General features: G+C 42.8%; 1 protein-coding gene across 1 annotated transcript in view; it reads left to right on the forward strand.

The window, feature by feature from the left end:
• Window positions 1–876: 876 nt before the first annotated feature.
• The window catches only part of LOC140538041 (disintegrin and metalloproteinase domain-containing protein 10), a 41,159-nt gene continuing 21,514 nt past the window's right edge, over window positions 877–20,521 (forward strand). Inside the window, exons 1-8 of the mRNA XM_072660437.1 lie at window positions 877–1,017; window positions 2,476–2,623; window positions 2,721–2,839; window positions 5,068–5,223; window positions 11,494–11,576; window positions 13,593–13,715; window positions 16,810–16,902; window positions 17,000–17,168. Of these exons, the coding sequence (XP_072516538.1) occupies window positions 942–1,017; window positions 2,476–2,623; window positions 2,721–2,839; window positions 5,068–5,223; window positions 11,494–11,576; window positions 13,593–13,715; window positions 16,810–16,902; window positions 17,000–17,168 (967 nt within the window). The 5' untranslated portion in view covers window positions 877–941. The remainder of the gene's footprint in view (window positions 1,018–2,475; window positions 2,624–2,720; window positions 2,840–5,067; window positions 5,224–11,493; window positions 11,577–13,592; window positions 13,716–16,809; window positions 16,903–16,999; window positions 17,169–20,521) is intronic.

Below are 20,521 nucleotides of genomic sequence, written 5' to 3' on the forward strand. Positions count from 1 at the left end.
ATAAATAATGCTCTGTTTAGATTTACAATCTGTAATCGTGTGATCTGCAAATCGTGTAAATCGTGCTGTACACAAGATTTATTTATTAAGCACTTTTCACAACAAATGACACGTGTTTTACAGAGATCCAGGTCCGAGCCAAGAAAGGAAGTGACAGTGGCAACTGAAAAACTCCCTCAGATCGAGAGGAAGATCCCTTATACCAGGACAGAACAGTCGGAACAGGGCATATCTTGGCTAGTTAACACAGTGGGAGAGCCTGGAACAGGGGGTAGGCAGGCAGCAGCACCCAACCACGCAAGGACTTGCAGTGTTTTGATGTAGTGTCTCTATATAAGATGCTGGTGCCAATATCAGGCAAACTCTGGACAAGAATGATGGGCATTGCAGGATAGCAGTAGCAGGGGTAGGGAATAGGTAACCAATAGGAGTCCATCACATTTGCTGATTTCCCTGCTTTAACAGACCTACTAAACCTGGCAATTAACAGGTGATTTCGGAGGAAAGTACTGTTGGCCGTGAGAAGAGTTTTGTTGCGTTCCAACAAAAGAACCTCATCCCAGCTGTGAAACATGGTGGTGGAAGTATCTTGGGTTCGGCCTGCTTTGTGCCTCTTTTGGCTCCAAGACGACTTCCTGATTATTGTGAACCTGGAAGGTTTGGATTGTACGAGCTACAAAGAACTGGAACAGCAGAAATTCAACATTTTGGTATAGAATAGAAACCCAAATTTCTTTAGCCAGCTGATTAAGGCCACTGATTTAAATCAGTAATAATAAATAATCATAAATACATATTTAGGATCTCATAATGAGACCATCCCACCATCTCCTCAATCATGGTAGCATGTCTGAATATGCCTGTGTGTGTGTGTGTGTGTGTGTGTGTGATTGAGGCTAAGGAAGATACAAACATTCCTTTCTACAGCACTCACAGACAACATGGCAGCCAAGGCTTCGAGGGCTCTGAGGTTCTGCCTGATGATCACTTATCTGATTGTAGAGGAACTCGGTGCAGGTATGGTGTCTGATCATCTTCCACACGTTCCTTATGATTGTAACGACTGCTGGCTGTGGGACACAGGGTTTTTCTTCAGGAGAACTTGAAGGCTGGTCTGCTTGGATCTTACGTCTCGGCTGAAACTTAAACCCTTAGCTTAAGGTGACCTGCCTGAACATGCCCTGCTCAGAGCCGTGTGTTGTGTAGTATGGCTGGAAAATACACCATCTCCAAAAGTCTATAGACACCTGTTCTTCTAAAATCGAGGGTGTTAACAGGGAGCAGCCTCAGCTTTTCTGGGAAGGCCTTGCACTTAGTGATAGAACATTGCAGCCTTAGTAAAGCCAGGTGCTGATGTTGGACGATTAGTTCTGGATCAAAAACGCCACTCCAGCTCATTCCAAAGGTTTTGGATGAAGCTCCATCACTGAGAACGAAGTTCCACTGCTTAGCAGCCCAGTGCTGGTGGGCTTTAGACCCCTGTAGCCCTTGTGTTGCTGATCAAGAGCATCCTATTTCATTGGCAGTGGTTTTACAGTAGCTGAATTCAGCAATAGGAATGGACATACACTGTATGTCAAAATGTTTGTGGACACCGCTTCTAATAATGAATGCATTCAGCTATTTTTTAAGCCTGCCTAGTCTCTGTAGAGAAGTATTGTCAAAAGAATAGGACTCTCTGAAACAGAAAAAGCCCACCAGCACTGAGCTGTGGAGCAGTGGAACTGTTTTCCCTGGAATGCTGATGGTGCTCCATCCAAAACATTTGGAGTGAATTGAAGTTGGGGATGATCCTGACCTCCCTAACTTTCTTGCCGCTGAATGCAATCAAATCCTCACAGCACTGCTCCTCCAAAATCTAGTAAAAAGCCTTCTTCCCTGGACAGTAGAGACAGTTACTTCAACAAAAGCAGGATAAGCTCTATTTTACACTCTTGGTTTTGAAAGAAATGATGATTGAGCAGGTGTCCCAATACTTTTGTCCATAATGCCGCAATATGCAAAGAAGCCTTTGAGCATACAGGCCGACTTCAGATCCATTACTAAGGGTATTTTGATTTGTCTGGATCCGAGGGCTCTGTGTGGCTCAGCGGTCTAATGCGCTACCACTATGGTCATGATGGATGCTTTGCCATCAGCAGCCGGAGTCCGAAAGAGCACAATTGGCCGTGGTGGGTAGATGGCACTCTCTCCCCCCGGTTGGCATAGGTGGCTTTACATGTGTTCAGTCCTTACCCTCTTAGTGCTAGAGGAAATTACGAAGGTGTGGATACCGACTTGGGGAAAAATGGGGAAATTCAACTAATTAATTAAATTAATTAAAGAATTGTAGTAATTTCAGCAATATGATGCAGGCATGTCACATCAAGGCTTTTCACAAATGTGTTTAATGTATGTTGGAATTCGAATGTAAGCATTTTTCTGACCCTGATCCAGATCTTTCACCTGAGCTCATTTTCCCCTCCATTACTCCAGAGGATCTGAGGGACGTTCGGAAGTTCATAAAGTACCACGAGCCTCTCTCATATGACAGAAATTCCTTACTACAGCAGCATCAGCGAGTGAGGCGGCATCTCCATCCTCAAAAGCAGGTGCTGCAGTTGGACTTTGAGGCTTTTCACAGGTACCTTACCATGACCCCTTCTGTTCAGACAGTGAAGTGAGCTGTGAGAGCAGGCTAGCGATGAATGCTGTGTAATAAAAGTGCTGGTTTATTGCAGGGCCTTCCATTTACGACTCAAGCAAGACTTTGACGGATTCGCCGATGATTTCAAGGTCCGTTCTGGAAATGAGTCACGGACTGGAGATCTCTCTCACATATTCTCAGGAGTTCTGGAAGGTACAGCAAACAATAGCCCAGCGTTTTCACAATGTCATGACTTTATTACTTCCTCAGAAACGCTCAACAATTAGACACCAATGCAGCTTTAAGTCCTGGGATGACTAATATAAGACTGAGATATGCGAATGACCCCTGTTCCGATTGGCTGGCCTCCCTGCTAAAATTGTTTTTTGCTGGTAGCTGATTTCTAATGGTCTTTGGTGGTCTTTGGTGGTCAGAGTGGTTGAAAAGCTGGTCATCCAGGCAAAAAAAACATGCCCTATACTGGTCAGTTAGTTGGTTAACCAGCTCTTGACCAGCATAGTCAACATGGTCATGCTGGTCAACCAGATTGGTCTTGCTAGTCATGCTGTTCAACCAGCTTGATGATGCTGGTCAACCAACATGGTCATGCTGGTCAACCAGCTTAGTCTTGCTGGTCGTGCTGGTTGACCAGCTTGGTCTTGCTGGTCGACCAACGTGGTCATGCTGTTCAACCAGCTTAGTCATGCTGGTCATGCTAGTTGACCAGCTTGGTCTTGCTGGTCTTGCTGGTCCACCAACATGGTCATGCTGTTCAACCGGCTTAGTCATGCTGGTCATGCTGGTTGACCAGCTTGGTCTTGCTGGTCTTGCTGGTCGACCAACATGGTCATGCTGGTCAAGCAGCTTAGTCATGCTGGTCATGCTAGTTGTCCAGTTTGGTCTTGCTGGTCATGCTGGTCGACCAACATGGTCATACTGTTTAACCGGCTTAGTCATGTTGGTCTTGCTGGTTGACCAGCTTGATCTTGCTGGTCGTGCTGGTTGACCAGCTTGGTCTTGCTGGTCTTGCTGGTCGACCAACATGGTCATGCTGTTCAACCGGCTTAGTCATGCTGGTCATGCTGGTTGACCAGCTTGGTCTTGCTGGTTGACCAACATGGTCATGCTGTTCAACCAGCTTAGTCATGCTGGTCTTGCTGGTTGACCAGCTTGGTCTTGCTGGTCTTGCTGGTTGACCAACATGGTCATACTGTTTAACCGGCTTAGTCATGCTGGTCGTGCTGGTTGACCAGCTTGGTCCTGCTGGTCTTGCTGGTCGACCAGCTTGGTCCTGCTGGTCTTGCTGGTCGACCAACATGGTCATGCTGTTCAACCGGCTTAGACATGCTGATCGTGCTGGTTGACCAGCTTGATCTTGCTGGTTTTGCTGGTCGACCAACATGGTCATGCTCTTCAACCAGCTTAGTCATGTTGGTCATGCTGGTTGACCAGCTTGGTCTTGCTGGTTTTGCTGGTCGACCAACATGGTCATGCTCTTCAACCAGCTTAGTCATGTTGGTCATGCTGGTTGACCAGCTTGGTCTTGCTGGTCATGCTGGATGTGCCAGTCGTGCTGGTTTTGTAGCTTGGTCAGATTGTTCATGCTCGTAGACCAGTAAATAAAAACCTTCCTTATGCTGTTCAAGAGCTGAACCGGCCAACCAGATTTGCCAGCTTGACCAGCTTGACCAGTTTGAGCTGACCAGGCTGTTTTTTCTACCTCATTCAAATAGTCAAAGCTGTCATTAAAGGCCAAGGCGATGCCCCTTCTAACCCTGCTAGTTTAGAGTAGGCATTGCAAGGCATGTGCTTTAAAATTATGTTTGAATGTAATGGACACCATGCGTGGAAGAGTTCAGGTCAGCTAAGGTCAAAAATGGTCATTCATTTTACATGGCCATTTTCCAACCTCTCTTCATCGCTTAAAACTAAACAGGCTGTTTTTTGCTACATGTTTGCATCTAATATATGCAAATAACCTCTTTTCTCATTGGCTGCTCTGTGTTCTATATGGACAAAAGTATTTGGACACATGCTCATTCATTGTTTCTTCTGAAATCAAGGGTATTAAAAAGAGTTGATCCTGCTTTTGTTGGAGTAACTGTCTCTACTGTCCATGGAAGAAGGCTGTCTACTAGATTTTGGAGGAGGAGCATTGCTGTGAGGATTTGATTGCATATAGCGGCACAAATGTTAGCGAAGTCAGGGTCATCCCCAGTGCATCCCAAAAGTACTAGATGGAGCTCCACCACCACCACCTGGGGGGCTTTATACCCCTCTAGCCTACGCCTGGCGTTAGATAGCATGGTGTAATATCAATAATAATACCTCATATTTTATAACTAAATATTGTTTTTCTTTGCAAAAGTTCAGTTTGACAATTTTTGTTTGAATCTGAGTCTCTAATATAAAGGCAGCCTCTCTTCTGCTCCGACTCGTAGATGAGAGTGGCTCCTCGTGTCAGGGCTCCATCCTGGAAGGCCAGTTTGAAGGCTCCATCAAAACGTCCAACGGCACTTTCTACGTGGAGTCAGCGCACAAATACACCAACACACACTCTAATCATCACTCCATCATCTACCATGAGGACGATGTTGGTAAGTAGCACCTGGCTAAAGATCTGAAACCTGAAGTAGGGGAAGGCTATAGGAAGGTATTTTCAGCTTCACATTCAGGCCACAGTTAGTAAAGTTCCCTGACAACATGCTTATGTGGGGCTCACATGGGTGGAACGTGGACTAGGTGGGCTAGGTGGGTTTCAGGCGGGCATTGGCTCTCAGTGGGTTTGTACCTACGTTTGTACTAGGACCCAGTTGAGTTTCCCAAAGATCTGCATCTGTGGATGTGGACAAAAGTATTGGGACACCTGCTCATTCATTGTTTCTTCTGATATCAAGGGTATTAAAAAGAGTTGATGCTGCTTTTGTTGGAGTAACTGAAGGTTTTCTACTAGATTTTGGAGAAGCATTGCTGTAAGGATTTGATTGTATTCAGTGACGAGAGCCTTAGGGCAGTCAGAATGTTGCATGATCACTAGCCACCTCATCATCCTCAACTTATCCTAAAAGTACTGTTGTGAGATCTTATCAGTGAGCTAGTCTGAAGAACAGAGCTCGGTTCCTCCAGGTTTCTCCTGGACGCCCCCCAGTCCAGCCAGCACAGCGTGGAGGATGTGTTCACCTCCATCAGCAGCAGCAGCAGCAGCAGCAGCTCACCTGATTTACCATCATTAAGCCCTGATTTACCACCAAACCAGGTGTTGATCTGAGGAGAACTCTAAATAATACTAGACTCCATGAGAGAGGAGAACTTTGGAGATGTTCTAATGATGAACACAGTGATGGAGAACCACCACCACCACTTTCTGTAGGAGATATTATTAGTGTTTGTTCTAATATCAGTGATTTACTGAGCAGATAAACAGATTTACACTCTATGAATTTCACAGGAGCCTAAATGTTTGAACAGTACTGTATGTGTACTTGCCACTGTACAGAAAGTGTGGGTGGGCGGGTGGGGCAGGTGGGGCGGATTCAGTGGGGGGTTATATATGGACTTATGTCTTTGTTTATGTCAGCGTTCCTCTTCTCCTCTATCCCTCTGTGTTGAAACAGGAGAAGCTGCGTTTGAACTCTGTGTTGTTGTATAGCTGGAGGTAAACAGTAGCTGAGAGGAGAATGTATGTGTGTATATGTGTGTATGCACGCACCGCGGCCTACAGACAGTCATGTGATTCCAGTCACACCACCATGTGGTCGTGAAGGTTACCTTGGGGCATTTCCCATGCCTACTGTAGCTGCTAGTTATCTGTAGATTACCTACAACTCTCTGTTAAGCACATATACAATATATGGCCAAATGTTTGTGGACACCCCTTCTAATGAATGTTTTCAGCTACTATGTTAAGTTGCACCAATAATATAATATAATATAAAGCAGCATTGAGCTGTGGAGCAGTGGAAGAACTGTGTCCTCTGGAATGATGGCGGTGGAGCTCCATCCAGTACTCTTGTCGCTGAATGCAATCAAATCCTCACAGCAATGCTTCTTCAAAGTCTAGTAGAAATCCTTCTTCTCTGGACAGTAGAGAGTTACTCCAACAGAAGCAGGATCAGTTCTTTTTAATACCCTTGAGTTCAGAAGAAGTAATGAATGAGCAGGTGTCCCAATACTTTAGTCCATGTAGTGTATGTTAGCTCTCTCAGCCTGATGACTAGTGCCATTCTCTTTCCTGCACAGTGAGTGAGGATATTGAAAGCACATGATTTTGGTGTCTACTGATGTTCCTGAACTGAACTGCTTGTTTGTTGTTCGAATGCTGCTTCCTCGGTGGAAAACATCCCGGGTTCCTTTTCCATGCGGACGCAACACAGCTCCTGAGATTCGATTAGGTTTCACACCTGGCTGCCTGACGGAAACTCCCGATCAGCACATTCCCGGCCTGCACCAGATTCCCAACAAGGCTGGATGCAAATTCTAAAAATATTCCTGCTGCCCGGCCTCACCACACGCCTCCTGATTCCCAGTGTGTCAGACATGTGATATAATCTAGCTCTGACCACAGCAGAGACGCTCGCAGCTCGCTGTAGGATTGTTGTTTTAGTCCTGATTCTCAAATTAGCAAAAGAAAGAAAAGCAAATGAGGGTGAGAGTCCAAACCTCACCAAACCCCAGCAAACCTCAGCAAACCTCAGCAAACCCCAGCAAACCTCAGCAAACCTCAGCAAACCCCAGCAAACCTCAGCAAACCCCAGCAAACCTCAGCAAACCTCAGCAAACCCCAGCAAACCCCAGCAAACCCCAGCAAACCTCAGCAAACCCCAGCAAACCTCAGCAAACCCCAGCAAACCCCAGCAAACCTCAGCAAACCCCAGCAAACCCCAGCAAACCTCAGCAAACCTCAGCAAACCCCAGCAAACCCCAGCAAACCCCAGCAAACCACAGCAAACCTCAGCAAACCCCAGCAAACCTCAGCAAACCCCAGCAAACCTCAGCAAACCTCAGCAAACCCCAGCAAACCCCAGCAAACCTCAGCAAACCCCAGCAAACCCCAGCAAACCCCAGCAAACCCCAGCAAACCTCAGCAAACCCCAGCAAACCCCAGCAAACCCCAGCAAACCCCAGCAAACCCCAGCAAACCTCAGCAAACCCCAGCAAACCTCAGCAAACCCCAGCAAACCCCAGCAAACCTCAGCAAACCCCAGCAAACCCCAGCAAACCCCAGCAAACCTCAGCAAACCCCAGCAAACCTCAGCAAACCCCAGCAAACCTCAGCAAACCCCAGCAAACCTCAGCAAACCCCAGCAAACCCCAGCAAACCCCAGCAAACCCCAGCAAACCTCAGCAAACCCCAGCAAATCTCAGCAAACCCCAGCAAACCCCAGCAAACCCCAGCAAACCTCAGCAAACCCCAGCAAATCTCAGCAAACCCCAGCAAACCTCAGCAAACTCCAGCAAACCCCAGCAAACCTCAGCAAACTCCAGCAAACCTCAGCAAACCTCAGCAAACCTCAGCACTGCACTGTTACTTAAGAGTGAGAACTGAAGCTATAAGAGCCGGTGTGAATAAAGGAGGAACATTCTAGACACTCCAAACCATCTCACACCAACGACACCCCAACACAGAGTTCAAAGAATGCTGGCCTGATCCGAGTCTAATCAATAACTGATCAGATCATTTCAGATCATCACAGACTCTGCAGATGTCCGGGTCTCCTGAACAAATACACAAAAGCCTTTTTTTCATCTTCTCTTTCATCTTTCTTTCATCTTCTCTTTCGTTTTGTTTCCTTTTTTCTTTCTTGTATCTTTTCTTTCTTTTCTCTTTCATCTTCTATTTTTCTTTCTTTCTTTCATCTTTTTTAGTTTTTATCTTCTCTTTCTTTTTTTACTTGTTTTTCTTTCTTTCATTTTCTCTTTCTTTTCTCTTTCATCTTTTCTTTTTTATTTATTTTTCTTTTTTTCTTCTCTTTCTTTCTTTTTTGCTCTTTTTTCTTTCTTTCGTCTTCTTTTTCTTTTATCTTCTATTTTTCTTTCTTTCTTTCATCTTTTTTAGTTTTTATCTTCTCTTTCTTTTTTTACTTGTTTTTCTTTCTTTCATTTTCTCTTTCTTTTCTCTTTCATCTTTTCTTTTTTCTTTATTTCTTTTTTTCTTCTCTTTCTTTCTTTTTTGCTTTCTTTTTCCTCCACTTTCTCATTCCTTACTCCTGTCCTTGCTTTCATATGACACATCATTGCTATGATTAACTTTACTGATTTCCTGAACTCTCTGTGAAGGTCACTTTGGTGATATAGGTAAATACAAAGTATGCAATGGAAGAATGAAAGGCCAGTGAAGCTGGGCAGCTAGCCAGTAACACGGTAACGTCTGGGGTGTAATTTACAGTGAGAACCGCACAGTCAGTTCCTTCAGATTTTTAGGAGTAAGCTTAATTTGGTTCTCCAGGGTAAAATTCAGTTTGGGTTCCGTCGCGGCTCTGCGTGCACAGGTTTGAGATTAGTCAAGCTGTTTCTTTTCAAGCGCTGATTATTTACCCTGCTCTCCACACACACACACACACACACACACTTGAAAGAGACGCTAACACACAGGCATGCAGCTTTAATCCACAGTCTGGAAGTCATTTTGTGAATGGGTCAGTGGCCGACATTAACCCTCCTCCTCCTCCTCTTTGCACACTCTGGCTGTTTTCCACAACCAGTCACAGGTCCAGGACCAGCTCCTCCAGCCCAGTTTAGTCAAAGTAAATGATCCCAGAACTTCAGCCAGGGAGAGTCCGGCCCTTCAGGAATCCTCCCTCGCTGCATTAGAGTGGTGGGATTCCTATTGGCCCGCTGCCGTACACCAGGATGGTGTGATCCAGTCACACTGCCGGTCTACATAAACACTCGGCTGCAGACGGAACATCATGACATTGCACTTCTGCCAGCTTGTTGCCTTTCATGCCCTTTATCTTTAACCAGCCTGCTACAGAGGCCCTCCTGCCCTGTCTGCTGAAGTGTAGGAAGGTTAAATGTTAGCCAAACTATAGCATGAGTGTAGAGTGTGTATCAGTGTTGCGTTGATCCTCGTCTGGCCTTGGAGCTTATAAAGCTTAAAACCCATCCTTCCATCTTTATTTGTATATCCAACATTGAGCCGTGGCCCTTAAGGATCAAACATCTGGGTTCCTCTGGTCTAAACAAACTGCTACCACCCTATTCTTCACTGTTGTCCACATGCCTCCTATAGGGGCTGGGATTTTCTTCTCTTTGGCCCACCTCTAACACTGCAAGGTGGTCCCCGGGCCAAACGTCTGGACACCCCTGGTCCAGTTCTTCACTGTTGTCCAGACACCTCTTATGGCAACTGAGTCTTTTTGCCGTCTCTACACATTTCCAATGGGGTTTACACTGATCAGCCATAACATTAGCACCACTGACACCAGTGATCTTCATCTACAGTGGCTCCTGTCAAGGGGTGGAGCTACATTTTAGGCAGCAAATGAACAGTCAGTTCTTGAAGGTGATGAAGAAGCTGTTGAAGCAGGAAAAATGGGCAAGCGTAAGAATCTGAGACACTTTGACAAGAACCGGACTGTGATGTTCTAGACGATGACTGGGTCAGAACATCTCCAAAACATCAGCAAGCAGGTCATGTGGGGTGTTCCTGGTATGCAGTGGTCAGTACCTACCAAAAGGGCTCCAACAAAGACAGCTCATTTGTGGCTGAATGCAATCAAAGTCTCACAACAATACTCCAAAATCTAGTAGAATGCCTTCCCTGGACAGTAGAGACAGTTACTCAGTGATCTCAGTGTTCTGCAGAGACAGTTACTTGTTCAGTTCTACTTGAAGACCCACAGTACGGTCCAGTAAGAACTCAAGGCCAGCCTGGAGCCCAGAAACATGCAGCGTCTGCCCAGTGCCGAAACACTTCTTCAGCAGTCCAAAGGCATTTACCAACGTCCCTCTGGGCTGCTGAAATCCAGTTGAGTAACTGTTTCGGTTTTGTAATGGATCTGTCCCTGATCGGCTTTATCTTCTGGTCCATCAAGCTGGCCCACAGAGAGCGTTCCTGAGGTTCCTCTCAGCACAATTACGGCTTCATTTGAAGATATTCTGTCTTTGTTTAGATGCCAGTGCTTACTGTGTGGTTTACTTTGTGGAGGGCGTAGATTTGGGCGTAGACGTCCCTCACCCACTTCCAAAAAGCAAGGCTTGTTAATGAGTTCTTTCTTTTTTTCTTTTTTCTTGCTTTTTCTTCATTTTGTCTTTTTTCTTTTTTCCTTCTTCTTTTTTCTTCATTTTTCTTAATTTATTCCTTCTTGTTTTTTCCTCCTTTTTTCATTTTTGCTTTTTTCATTTCTTCATTTCTTCCTTTTTGTTTCTTCTTATTTTCTTCTTCTTTTTCCCACCTGTTTTCTTTTTTTTTCTTCATTTTTGTTCTTCATTTTTTTTCTTTTTCTTTTCTGTATTCCATAAATACATCCTTCCTTCCTTCTATTCCTTGTAGATTTGGGGAGTTGGGGATGGTGAGGTGGGGTGGTGGTCATCCAACATTCTCACCTCACTAACGCTCTTGTCGCTGAAAGCAATCAAATCCTCACAGCAATGCTGCTCCAAAATCTAGTAGAAAGTCTATTTCCCTGGACAGTAGAGACAGTCACTCCAACAAAAGCAGGATCGTCTCTTTTTAATCCCCTTGATTTAAGAAGAAACAATGGATCAGCAGGTGTCCCAATACTTTTGTCCATTTTGTGTATTATGTATCTTGAAGAGTTTAATGTGTATATTTATATAATCTGTAATGTGTAAATTTAAACTGGACTGTAAATCTGTCTCCAGTGAAAATGACGCCCATGTTCTTCCTCTGTGTTTGTGTGCAGATGACTCTCTCTTGGGAGGCGGCGGCCATGCAGGGTTCTGTGGTGCTGCCCGGCTGCAGAGCCTCATCCAAAGCCTCAGACCGGTCAGACATGACATCACCTCCACTTCAGTACAAACGCACACACACAGACACTTGTCCTGGCTCAGTCTCTGTCCAGACGGGTCACTTTGTTCCAGTCCTGTGCTCCTCCACTCCCTTCCTGGGTGTACTCTCAGCTGTAAATGGCAGTTAATTGCAGTTTAATCTGACCGCATCAGGAACTCGTTCTGAAATCAGGAAATGACACTTCAGCTGAAATGAGATCAGATTCTATTTTAAGTGTAGAAGTTCAGTTATATTAAGAGAATATGAAAAGAAAGTATGTATTATTAAAAACTGCATTTACATTGTGGAAACAGACTCAATATTCAAGCCTTATGCACAAAGACATAGAAAACAGACTGTGTAAAAGATGCTATAACTGTAGAAATATTATATATATATATATTTATATATGTTTCTACACTTCAGTTCATTACAATCGGATGCAAACATCAGAGACCACCCTTCATTTCTTTCATTTACAAACACTTCCATGCTTCACTGTAGGTGGTCTTTTCAGCATAGGCTTTAGTCTTCCTCCTCCAGACATCCTGCTGATCCATAGACCCGAAAAGGTCCAGTTTTGTTTCTTCGCTCCACATAAGTTTTGGGATTCTGGTCTGCAAAGAAATTGAGCTACTAGAACTAGAGCAGGGTATTTCAGGCCTGTGGATCAGCAAGGTGTCTGGAGGAAAACACCCTGTCTACAGTGAAGCATGGCGGTGGGTCGGTGATGCTCTGGGGCTGATTTGCTTCCTCTGGCTCTGGAAATCTGCCTAGGAGAAACATGATGCCCTCTGTGAGGTACCTGAAGCTTGGATGTTATTGGGCATCACTTCCAACAGGACAATGCCCCTAAGCATACCTCCACCATACGTCCATCAAGGCTTGGTTTCAGAAGAAGTCCTGGAGGATTCTGGAGTGGCCTTCACAGTGGCCTGACTTGAACCCAATAAAAATCTATGGTGGGATTTGAAGAAGTTGGTGATTGCAGCAGCAAACTCAAGAATATCAGTGAACTGGAGGCCACTGATCATGAGGAATGGACTAGGATTCCACAGGAACACTGCCAGAAGCCGGTCAGAACAGCAGAAGGGTTCCACTAAGTCCCACGACTCATCTGTTAAACATGGTAGTGGGGGTGCTCTGAAATCTGCAGGGAGATTTTTGGAAATCTGAGCATTTTCAGCTTCTCATCATCTAAGCCCTCCCAAACATTCAATGACGTTGATGTCTGGATTCAATGGTGGACAGTGTGATGTCTGAGAACAGCATCAGATTCTTCTTGATTAGCTTTTAGTGACAGTGGAGCTTGATTTTCTCCTTTTTCTCAAAGACCAGAGCTTTATGCGTTGATTATCTGATGGGGGCAGGTTTGGTGGTCTTTGAGGTATCGTGTGGTTGTTAGTGGTCATTTTTTCCCCTGTATTTCTAAATAATTTGAGCTTCAGTTTTTGATGTTTCCTGTTCCTCACTGAAGAAGATGATCTTGTATCTAATTCTCACAGAAAAATGAAAAACTTGGTGGTCTCTGACTTTTGCACAGCCCTGTAGTGGCTTAGACGCTTTGGGGGATTTATGAGGATTAACGTTTTCCAGCTGTATGCGAGTGTATGTGTAAGTGTAAGTGAATTGCAAGCCCTTAACAGAAGGCAGTTGTTTATTTTGCTGCCCTTGTCCTGAGTAATGACTCTACCAGCAGCTGTTTGGTGTAAAGGGTTTGGGGTCTGCTATCGCTACAATCTACAAGACCTATTGTTTGTGGGCCTGGGTTGGGTAATGGCCATGCTGTAATCACCCACACTTCTGGACAATTGGAAAGTCTCGTCGGATTACTTGTTGGTATATTTTTAAGCACATATTTATGGTAACACATCATTTCCAGCAAATCAGTGGCCGCTCCTCAATATTAGCTAAACAGATGTGCACCCTTTGCCTTGTTTTGCATTGACTCCTCAAGCTCTGTTGGCTCTCAGTTGGCTGCTGAAGTGTTCAATTGTATGTTTTGACCAGCAGGAAGGACCAGCGTCCAGGTCAAAGAGGACAGTGGACCAGGCCAAAACCAGCTGCCTCCTACACCTGCATGCAGACCATTTGTTTTATCAACGGTTTGGCAGCATTGAAGCAGTTGTTGCCCAGGTGATCCAGAAATCCAATACCCAGGGTTCATTGACCCCAAACGTAACCTTGAATGATTGAAGACGTGACATCACAACAACATATATATCAACTATAATTAGTACTAAATGTATGTACATACATGTTTAGCTATGTACCTTTTCCTCAGATTGTATTTAGAGTACATACAGGTGCTGGTCAGTCGAGGTCAGTTTGGAGGCTCCAGTATAGCCCTCTCAAACGTGTGCCAAGCCTTTTCCTTTGCCTCCTGATGATGGGAACACAAAGTTCTCTTGAAACCAAAATCACAAAATTGGACATTATGCAATGTTTGTATGCCGAAGATAAGGTCCCAAGCATCCCGTGGTCTCCCGGAATGTCGCCTTCTGTCCTGGTGGTCCCCATGCTAGTGAATGAGATCACTGAACCACAGTTTTGGACCGGTGTCTTTTTTATAATACCCGTTTCCGTGTATTATTTTTGTTGGGACGTTATGTAAGGTTTTCGCCTTCCCAACAACAGCCCGATGAGTTCATTCATTGACTTCCCCCATTCACTCACTCTACTGTACTACACTGTTTGTTTACTTTCATCATATGTCAGTTGCAGCAGCTGCAGACTATCAGATACCACCAAATACTTCCACTTCTGCTCTTACCTTACATCAGTGACTCCAATATTATTCGGATATTTCTATAAGATAAAAAAAAAAGTATTGGGACACCTCCACATTCCACCTGCCAGAGCTTTTATATGACGTCCCACTCTAAACCCATTGCTTGGCCCCCCTTTGGAATGAGAGCTAATCTGGCCTGGTTGGTGTTTTTTAGATGTGTATGTGTTAGAGTATTACAATAAAATAAGGGGAAAATATTAATTTTAATTAAACAGTGGCTAATATGTTTATTCAGTTGGATCCGACCCATCCACCCACCATCCTCAAATAAAGTGCACATGTTGTGTGAAGGCCTTCCAGCCAGACACTTGTCTAATAATGTAGTAATGGGAGTAGCATTAGAGCATTGTGTTCATGGAACAGGGAACAGGTGCCCAGGCATCCTGCCATGATGGAAAATCACCCCATGTGGCGTAGTTATGTGGTTTATCAGTGTCCACAACTGCTGCCATCTCTCATCGCTATGAGGTAACATGCCTGCTATGTCTCAGCCAGCGCTGATAATTTGTCGGATTGCTACCCACTATTTTGGAAGTCATCCTAGTCAGACATTTCAGCAGGCCTTGCTTGGCAGTTTGGAAACTTCATGAGGTTGCCTTTTCTTTGGGGAATATTGAGACATGGTCTTTGGACACTGACACAAGCCAGCAATGGCCAAGAGAATCTGCTGCAACCTTGACCTTGAAGCTTGTATCATCATTATAATGTTAGAAAGTTACATTATGCTTCAGCAGTTCGGCCCAAAGATGTCCTGAAGCCTTGTCTCTGTTTAATATAGTATTGCTCTATGGCCTGATGCTCATGTTTACAGTGAACTGGTTACATGGCTGGCCAGCCTAGTTTGTAAGTTTGATGATTTAAATGGTCTCCCAGCATGACCAGCCTGACCTGAGCAACCTGACCAACCCAGCCAAATTGCTCACATGAGGCTCACATGATTCCAGGTGGCATTGGGCCCTGAGTGGGATTGTACATGCTTGTTTCCTGGGACCCAGCTGATCTTCTCAAATGTGGTCTCACAGTTACAGCTCCTGATCTAATCTAGGCCCCATAAGCAGTGTACAAACAAGATGAGGCCCATGCTTAACCCCTCCTGTCCCATCACTGACCCCTGTGGTACCCTGGTGGGCATCTATATGTGGGGCTAACATGAAACCCATGGACAAAACTTGTATTGGTCCAGCGTGTTGCATGTTAAGTATGTGGGAAGCTAGTTGACCAGCATAACCCACCTGGTCCACACTGGTCAACCTGCTTTACCAAACTAGCCAACCACCGTGACCAGTTTGACAACCAGCTTAGTCAATTTAGACATGGTGATAGGCTTAGACAACTTAGACCACCTTGACCATCAGGAACCATCTGAAACCAGCAACCATCAAAAGGTCTTTTGATGTTATTTTTTAATGGATAGCTGTTATATTGTCACTGCTATGCAAAACCTTGTATATCTTAAACATAAACTTTACAGGGGAAGGGAAAGTCTTATTTAAGTTTCAATGGAAGTCAATGAAAAAGATTTTTTCCCAAGAATTTCCATTGGTCTATTGATCTATTAATCATTAAATTCTGTTACAATCTAAAAAAAACACACATCAGATTTACATTATGTAAAAAGGTAAAATAATTACTGTAAAATAACCAATTTTATAAGCCATTTTCAGCAGTATACTCCTGTTACTACAGCTCTACTGTAAAATTAACATTGGCTGTAAATTAACAGATGTACCCTGTTATTCTGAAAAGCAGCTCTTTACTGTGAAATGTAAAGATTAACTCCCAGAGTGTTCAGTGATTTGCTCCACCCATTACATGGTGTGTAACCCTGGAAGGGCATGTTTTAGAGGTCTGGACTCTGGGAGGGAGGGCCTACCTACTGTAAATCCTCTATTATGCTAGTTACTGTAAATTGCTGTAATGTGTGCTGCATGTTTTTATATCTTATATATTATATACATATTTTTCCCCCCAATGTGACCATTTATAAGGTTCTTTACTTGACCTATGGAGCTCCTGTTTGGCACATTCCTCCAGTGTATTCTTCATCAATTCTGTACGTGAGGAAATACTGCAATACTAGAATGTAAACATGGAGGTATTTAATACATTAGAGTTGTAAAAACGCACTAAAATAAGGCACATTTTCAAAACTGCACATCAGTATTACTGAAAATGTCATTTAACAGCAAAATACTATAAAAGTATTAATTACAGGTATGTCCTTATATACTTATAAATGTTTATATCCTTATGCTGTTTATAAAAAACAGTATTTAATCATATATTTTGGGTATTTTTGGTATTCGTTATACAATGGTAAGATACAGTAAATTTAATGTTTAGTATAATAATAATAAGAAAAACCCTAACAAAAGCAATAGGGTTCCCACACTAATTCAGTGGACCATGGATCAACAGAACTCTACCCTTCCTTCACAGGTTGCTTCTTATATGAAAGCAATAAACGACATCTATGTCAAGGCAGACTTTGATGGGATTGATCTGATCAACTTCAAGGTGAAATCGATAAGTGTAAGACCTGCACTGATGTCCTATGTTCCATTTATAGGAAATTTCTGTCATAAGCACTGACCGGATGTCCAGAACCAACACGGCTCCTCTTTTTCAGGTCGCCTCAGACGAAGATCCGGGTGACCCCCTGCAGGAGGCGTATATCGGCCCTGAGAAGCTGCTGAGTCTTTATTCAGAGATAAACTGGGGCAACTACTGTCTGTCTTACCTGCTGACCAACCGGGACTTCAGTGGTGTTCTGGGTCTGGCCTGGGAAGGAAAGGCAGGTGAGGCAAACTGAGGTGTCATGATTATCTGATCTTAAGAAAACTGAAGGTCGTAATGTGCTGCATCACTATGATCGGTCAGATCATTTCCCTGTGCTGTAAAAATGTCTAGTCAGGCCTTACAGTGATGCAGAGACTGATGACAGGAAGTTTTTGAGTTCTTCTGCTGTTATCAGAATCAGAACCAGAATCAAAATCAGAATCAGAATCAGAAATACTTTATTGATTTCAGGAGGGAAATTGCAGTTGTTAACCATTTGTGTAAGAATAAACACTATAAATAAACACTCTATAAAATGAAAATAAACACTCTATAAAATAAACACTCTATAAAATAAAAATAAACTATCTATAAAATGAACACTCTATAAAATAAACACTCTATAAAATAAAAATAAACTCTCTATAAAATAAAAATAAACACTATAAAATAAACACTCTATAAAATAAAAATAAGCACTATAAAAGAAACACTCTAAAATAAAAATAAACACTATAAAATAAACACTCTATAAAATAAAAATAAACTATCTATAAAATGAACACTCTATAAAATAAAAATAAACTCTCTATAAAATAAAAATAAACACTATAAAATAAACACTCTATAAAATAAAAATAAACACTATAAAAGAAACACTCTAAAATAAAAATAAACACTATAAAATAAACACTCTATAAAATAAAAATAAGCTCTCTATAAAATGAACACTATAAAATAAACACTCTATAAAATAAAAATAAGCTCTCTATAAAATAAAAAAAAACTATCTATAAAATGAACACTAAAATAAACACTATAAAATAAAAATAAACACTATAAAATAAACACTCTATAAAATAAAAATAAACTCTCTATAAAATGAACACTACAAAATAAACACTCTATAAAATAAAAATAAGCTCTCTATAAAATAAAAAAAAACTATCTATAAAATGAACACTATAAAATAAACACTATAAAATAAAAATAAACTCTTTATAAAATAAAAATAAACACTATAAAATAAACACTCTATAAAAGAAAAATAAACACTCTATAAAATAAAAAAACCCTCTATAAAATAAAAAACCCTCTATAAAATAGAAAAAAAACCCTATAAAATAAACACTATATAAAATAAAAATAAACATTCTATTAAATAAAATAAACAGCGCTGCACAGAGGACTATTTGTGGGAAACCCGTACTGTAACCCCCAGGTTAGAGGCTCTGGTTAGTGCTGTAGGGTTTGTGGAATGCGCCTTTTGTCCACGCAGGTGTCTTTTGACGCGACATCATATTGAAACAGCACATGCTGATAACATCAGCCCCCCTCCAAAACTTCCATCTCTAAGCTGTGTGTGTGTGTGTGGGGGGGGGGCTATATTGGGTGGGAGCTATTGGAAGAGACTTTCTTGGAAAAAAGGGTACACAGAAACAAAGCATCCGGAGATCTTGCGTAACAGGCTGCGGAAGTGTCCAGCTCCTGTGACCACTGGAAAAAAGGCCTGCTGGTGCTGCTCTGTTTTCAGCCATGGTTTGAGGTTGTGGGACCGTTCTACTGCGACCATAGGTCTTCTTTTTTCCTGGACATGTCCAGTTTTTGGGGCTAAATTTCTAAATCATGTCAAATGTCCAGGATTGTACCTTAGAGTTTGCTTCTACAGTCTGCACGCATTGTGTTTATGGATTTATACAAGCCCCACCTTCTCACCACCACATCTAGTCTAAATGTACATTCATCTACACTATGGACAAAAGTTTTGGGACACCTGCTTATTTATTGTTTCTTCTGAAACCAAGGGTATTAAAAAGAGCTGATCCTGCTTTTGCTGGAGTAACTGTCTCTACTGTGCAGGGAAGAAAGCTTACTAGATTTTGGAGGCGCATTGCTGTGAGAATTTGATTGCATTTGGTGGCAGAGCATTAGTGAGGTCAGGATGTTGGATGATGATCACCACCCCACCTCATTATCCCCAACTCTCCAACTCATCTCATTCAAAAGTATTGGACTGAGCTCCACCACCATCATTCCAGAGAACACAGCTCTTCCACTGCTCCACAGCTCCTCAATGCTGATGGTGGGCTTCATACCCCTCTAGCCCACGCCTGGCGCCAGTAGGTTAATAGATCTGCTCCAGAGTCTATTCATTTGACAGTACTTCTCTGCAGGGACTAAACAAGCTAAAGTAGCTGAATGAATGTATTACACTGACACTGTCCTACAACTCAGGCCTACTTGAAGCCCCCCGGCCTCAACATCCCCACCATGGTGGACGCCATGTGCCCCCGATGCCCTCTTTTTTGAAAGCCAAAATACGGTCGCCCTAGTCTATTCATAACTCTGAGCCATGGCCCCTTGTGAGTTTTGTATTGTTGAGCTCTACTACACTGGCCATCGCTCACCGAAGCGACCTAGTAATTAACATTCCTCTGACCATAACAATGGCAGCTGCATTCCTCATTAACAGCAGGCCTGGACTTGACTTCATCTCTTTTTCCTTTCAAGCCTTTGTGTGTCAGACAAGCCTTTTCTTCTTCTCTGTGTTCGTCCATCCATCCCTTTCAGTACATATAGTTTTATATATATATATATACAGCACTTAATTATTGCTCTAAAATCTGCATCTCTACGTGTCTGGCAGCTGTTTGATTCCAGGCATTTCATCAAACAGAGCTGATTCAGCTGAATCTGCAGAATATGAACGGCATAAAGTCCCAACAGCAACGTGAAAGACTAGTGGAGAGCCGGCCGAGACATGAGAGCTGTGATTGGTCAGTCGAGGTTATTTCAGCATAGTGATTTCTGAATGCTCTCAGAGTTCAGATATTAGTACTGTGTTTAAATCTGAATAATAACTTCTTTACTTTATAATTATTATCATCATTTCTTTGCGTTATTGGAGCAGCTGTTTTTGAGCAGTTGTCATTTCTGCAAAGAAATAAATTCTCTAAATAGTAATATTATGGTATATATATATATATATATATATATATATATATATATATATATATGTAGATAGATGGAGACAGCACTGTACAGAGCTTTTAGGCACATTATTATTAAGATCATGTGTCTCAGTAGTGAGATAGTTCTACAGTAGAAGCTCCAGATCTCATCAGAACATAAATCCAGTAAAAAGGAGAAGCAAGAGCTTCTCATTCTGAAGAAAGAAAGTAGTGAGATCTTGTCGGTGAGCTAGAACAGAAGACTGAAGAACAGAGCTCGGTTCCTCCAGGTTTCTCCTGGACGCCCCCCAGTCCAGCCAGCACAGCGTGGAGGATGTGTTCAACTCCATCAGCAGCAGCAGCAGCAGCAGCCGCTCACCTGATTTACCATCATTAAGCCTTGATTTACCACCAAACCAGGT

Source organism: Salminus brasiliensis, chromosome 17 (assembly GCF_030463535.1).
Source record: "Salminus brasiliensis chromosome 17, fSalBra1.hap2, whole genome shotgun sequence".
Lineage (NCBI taxonomy): Eukaryota > Metazoa > Chordata > Actinopteri > Characiformes > Bryconidae > Salminus > Salminus brasiliensis.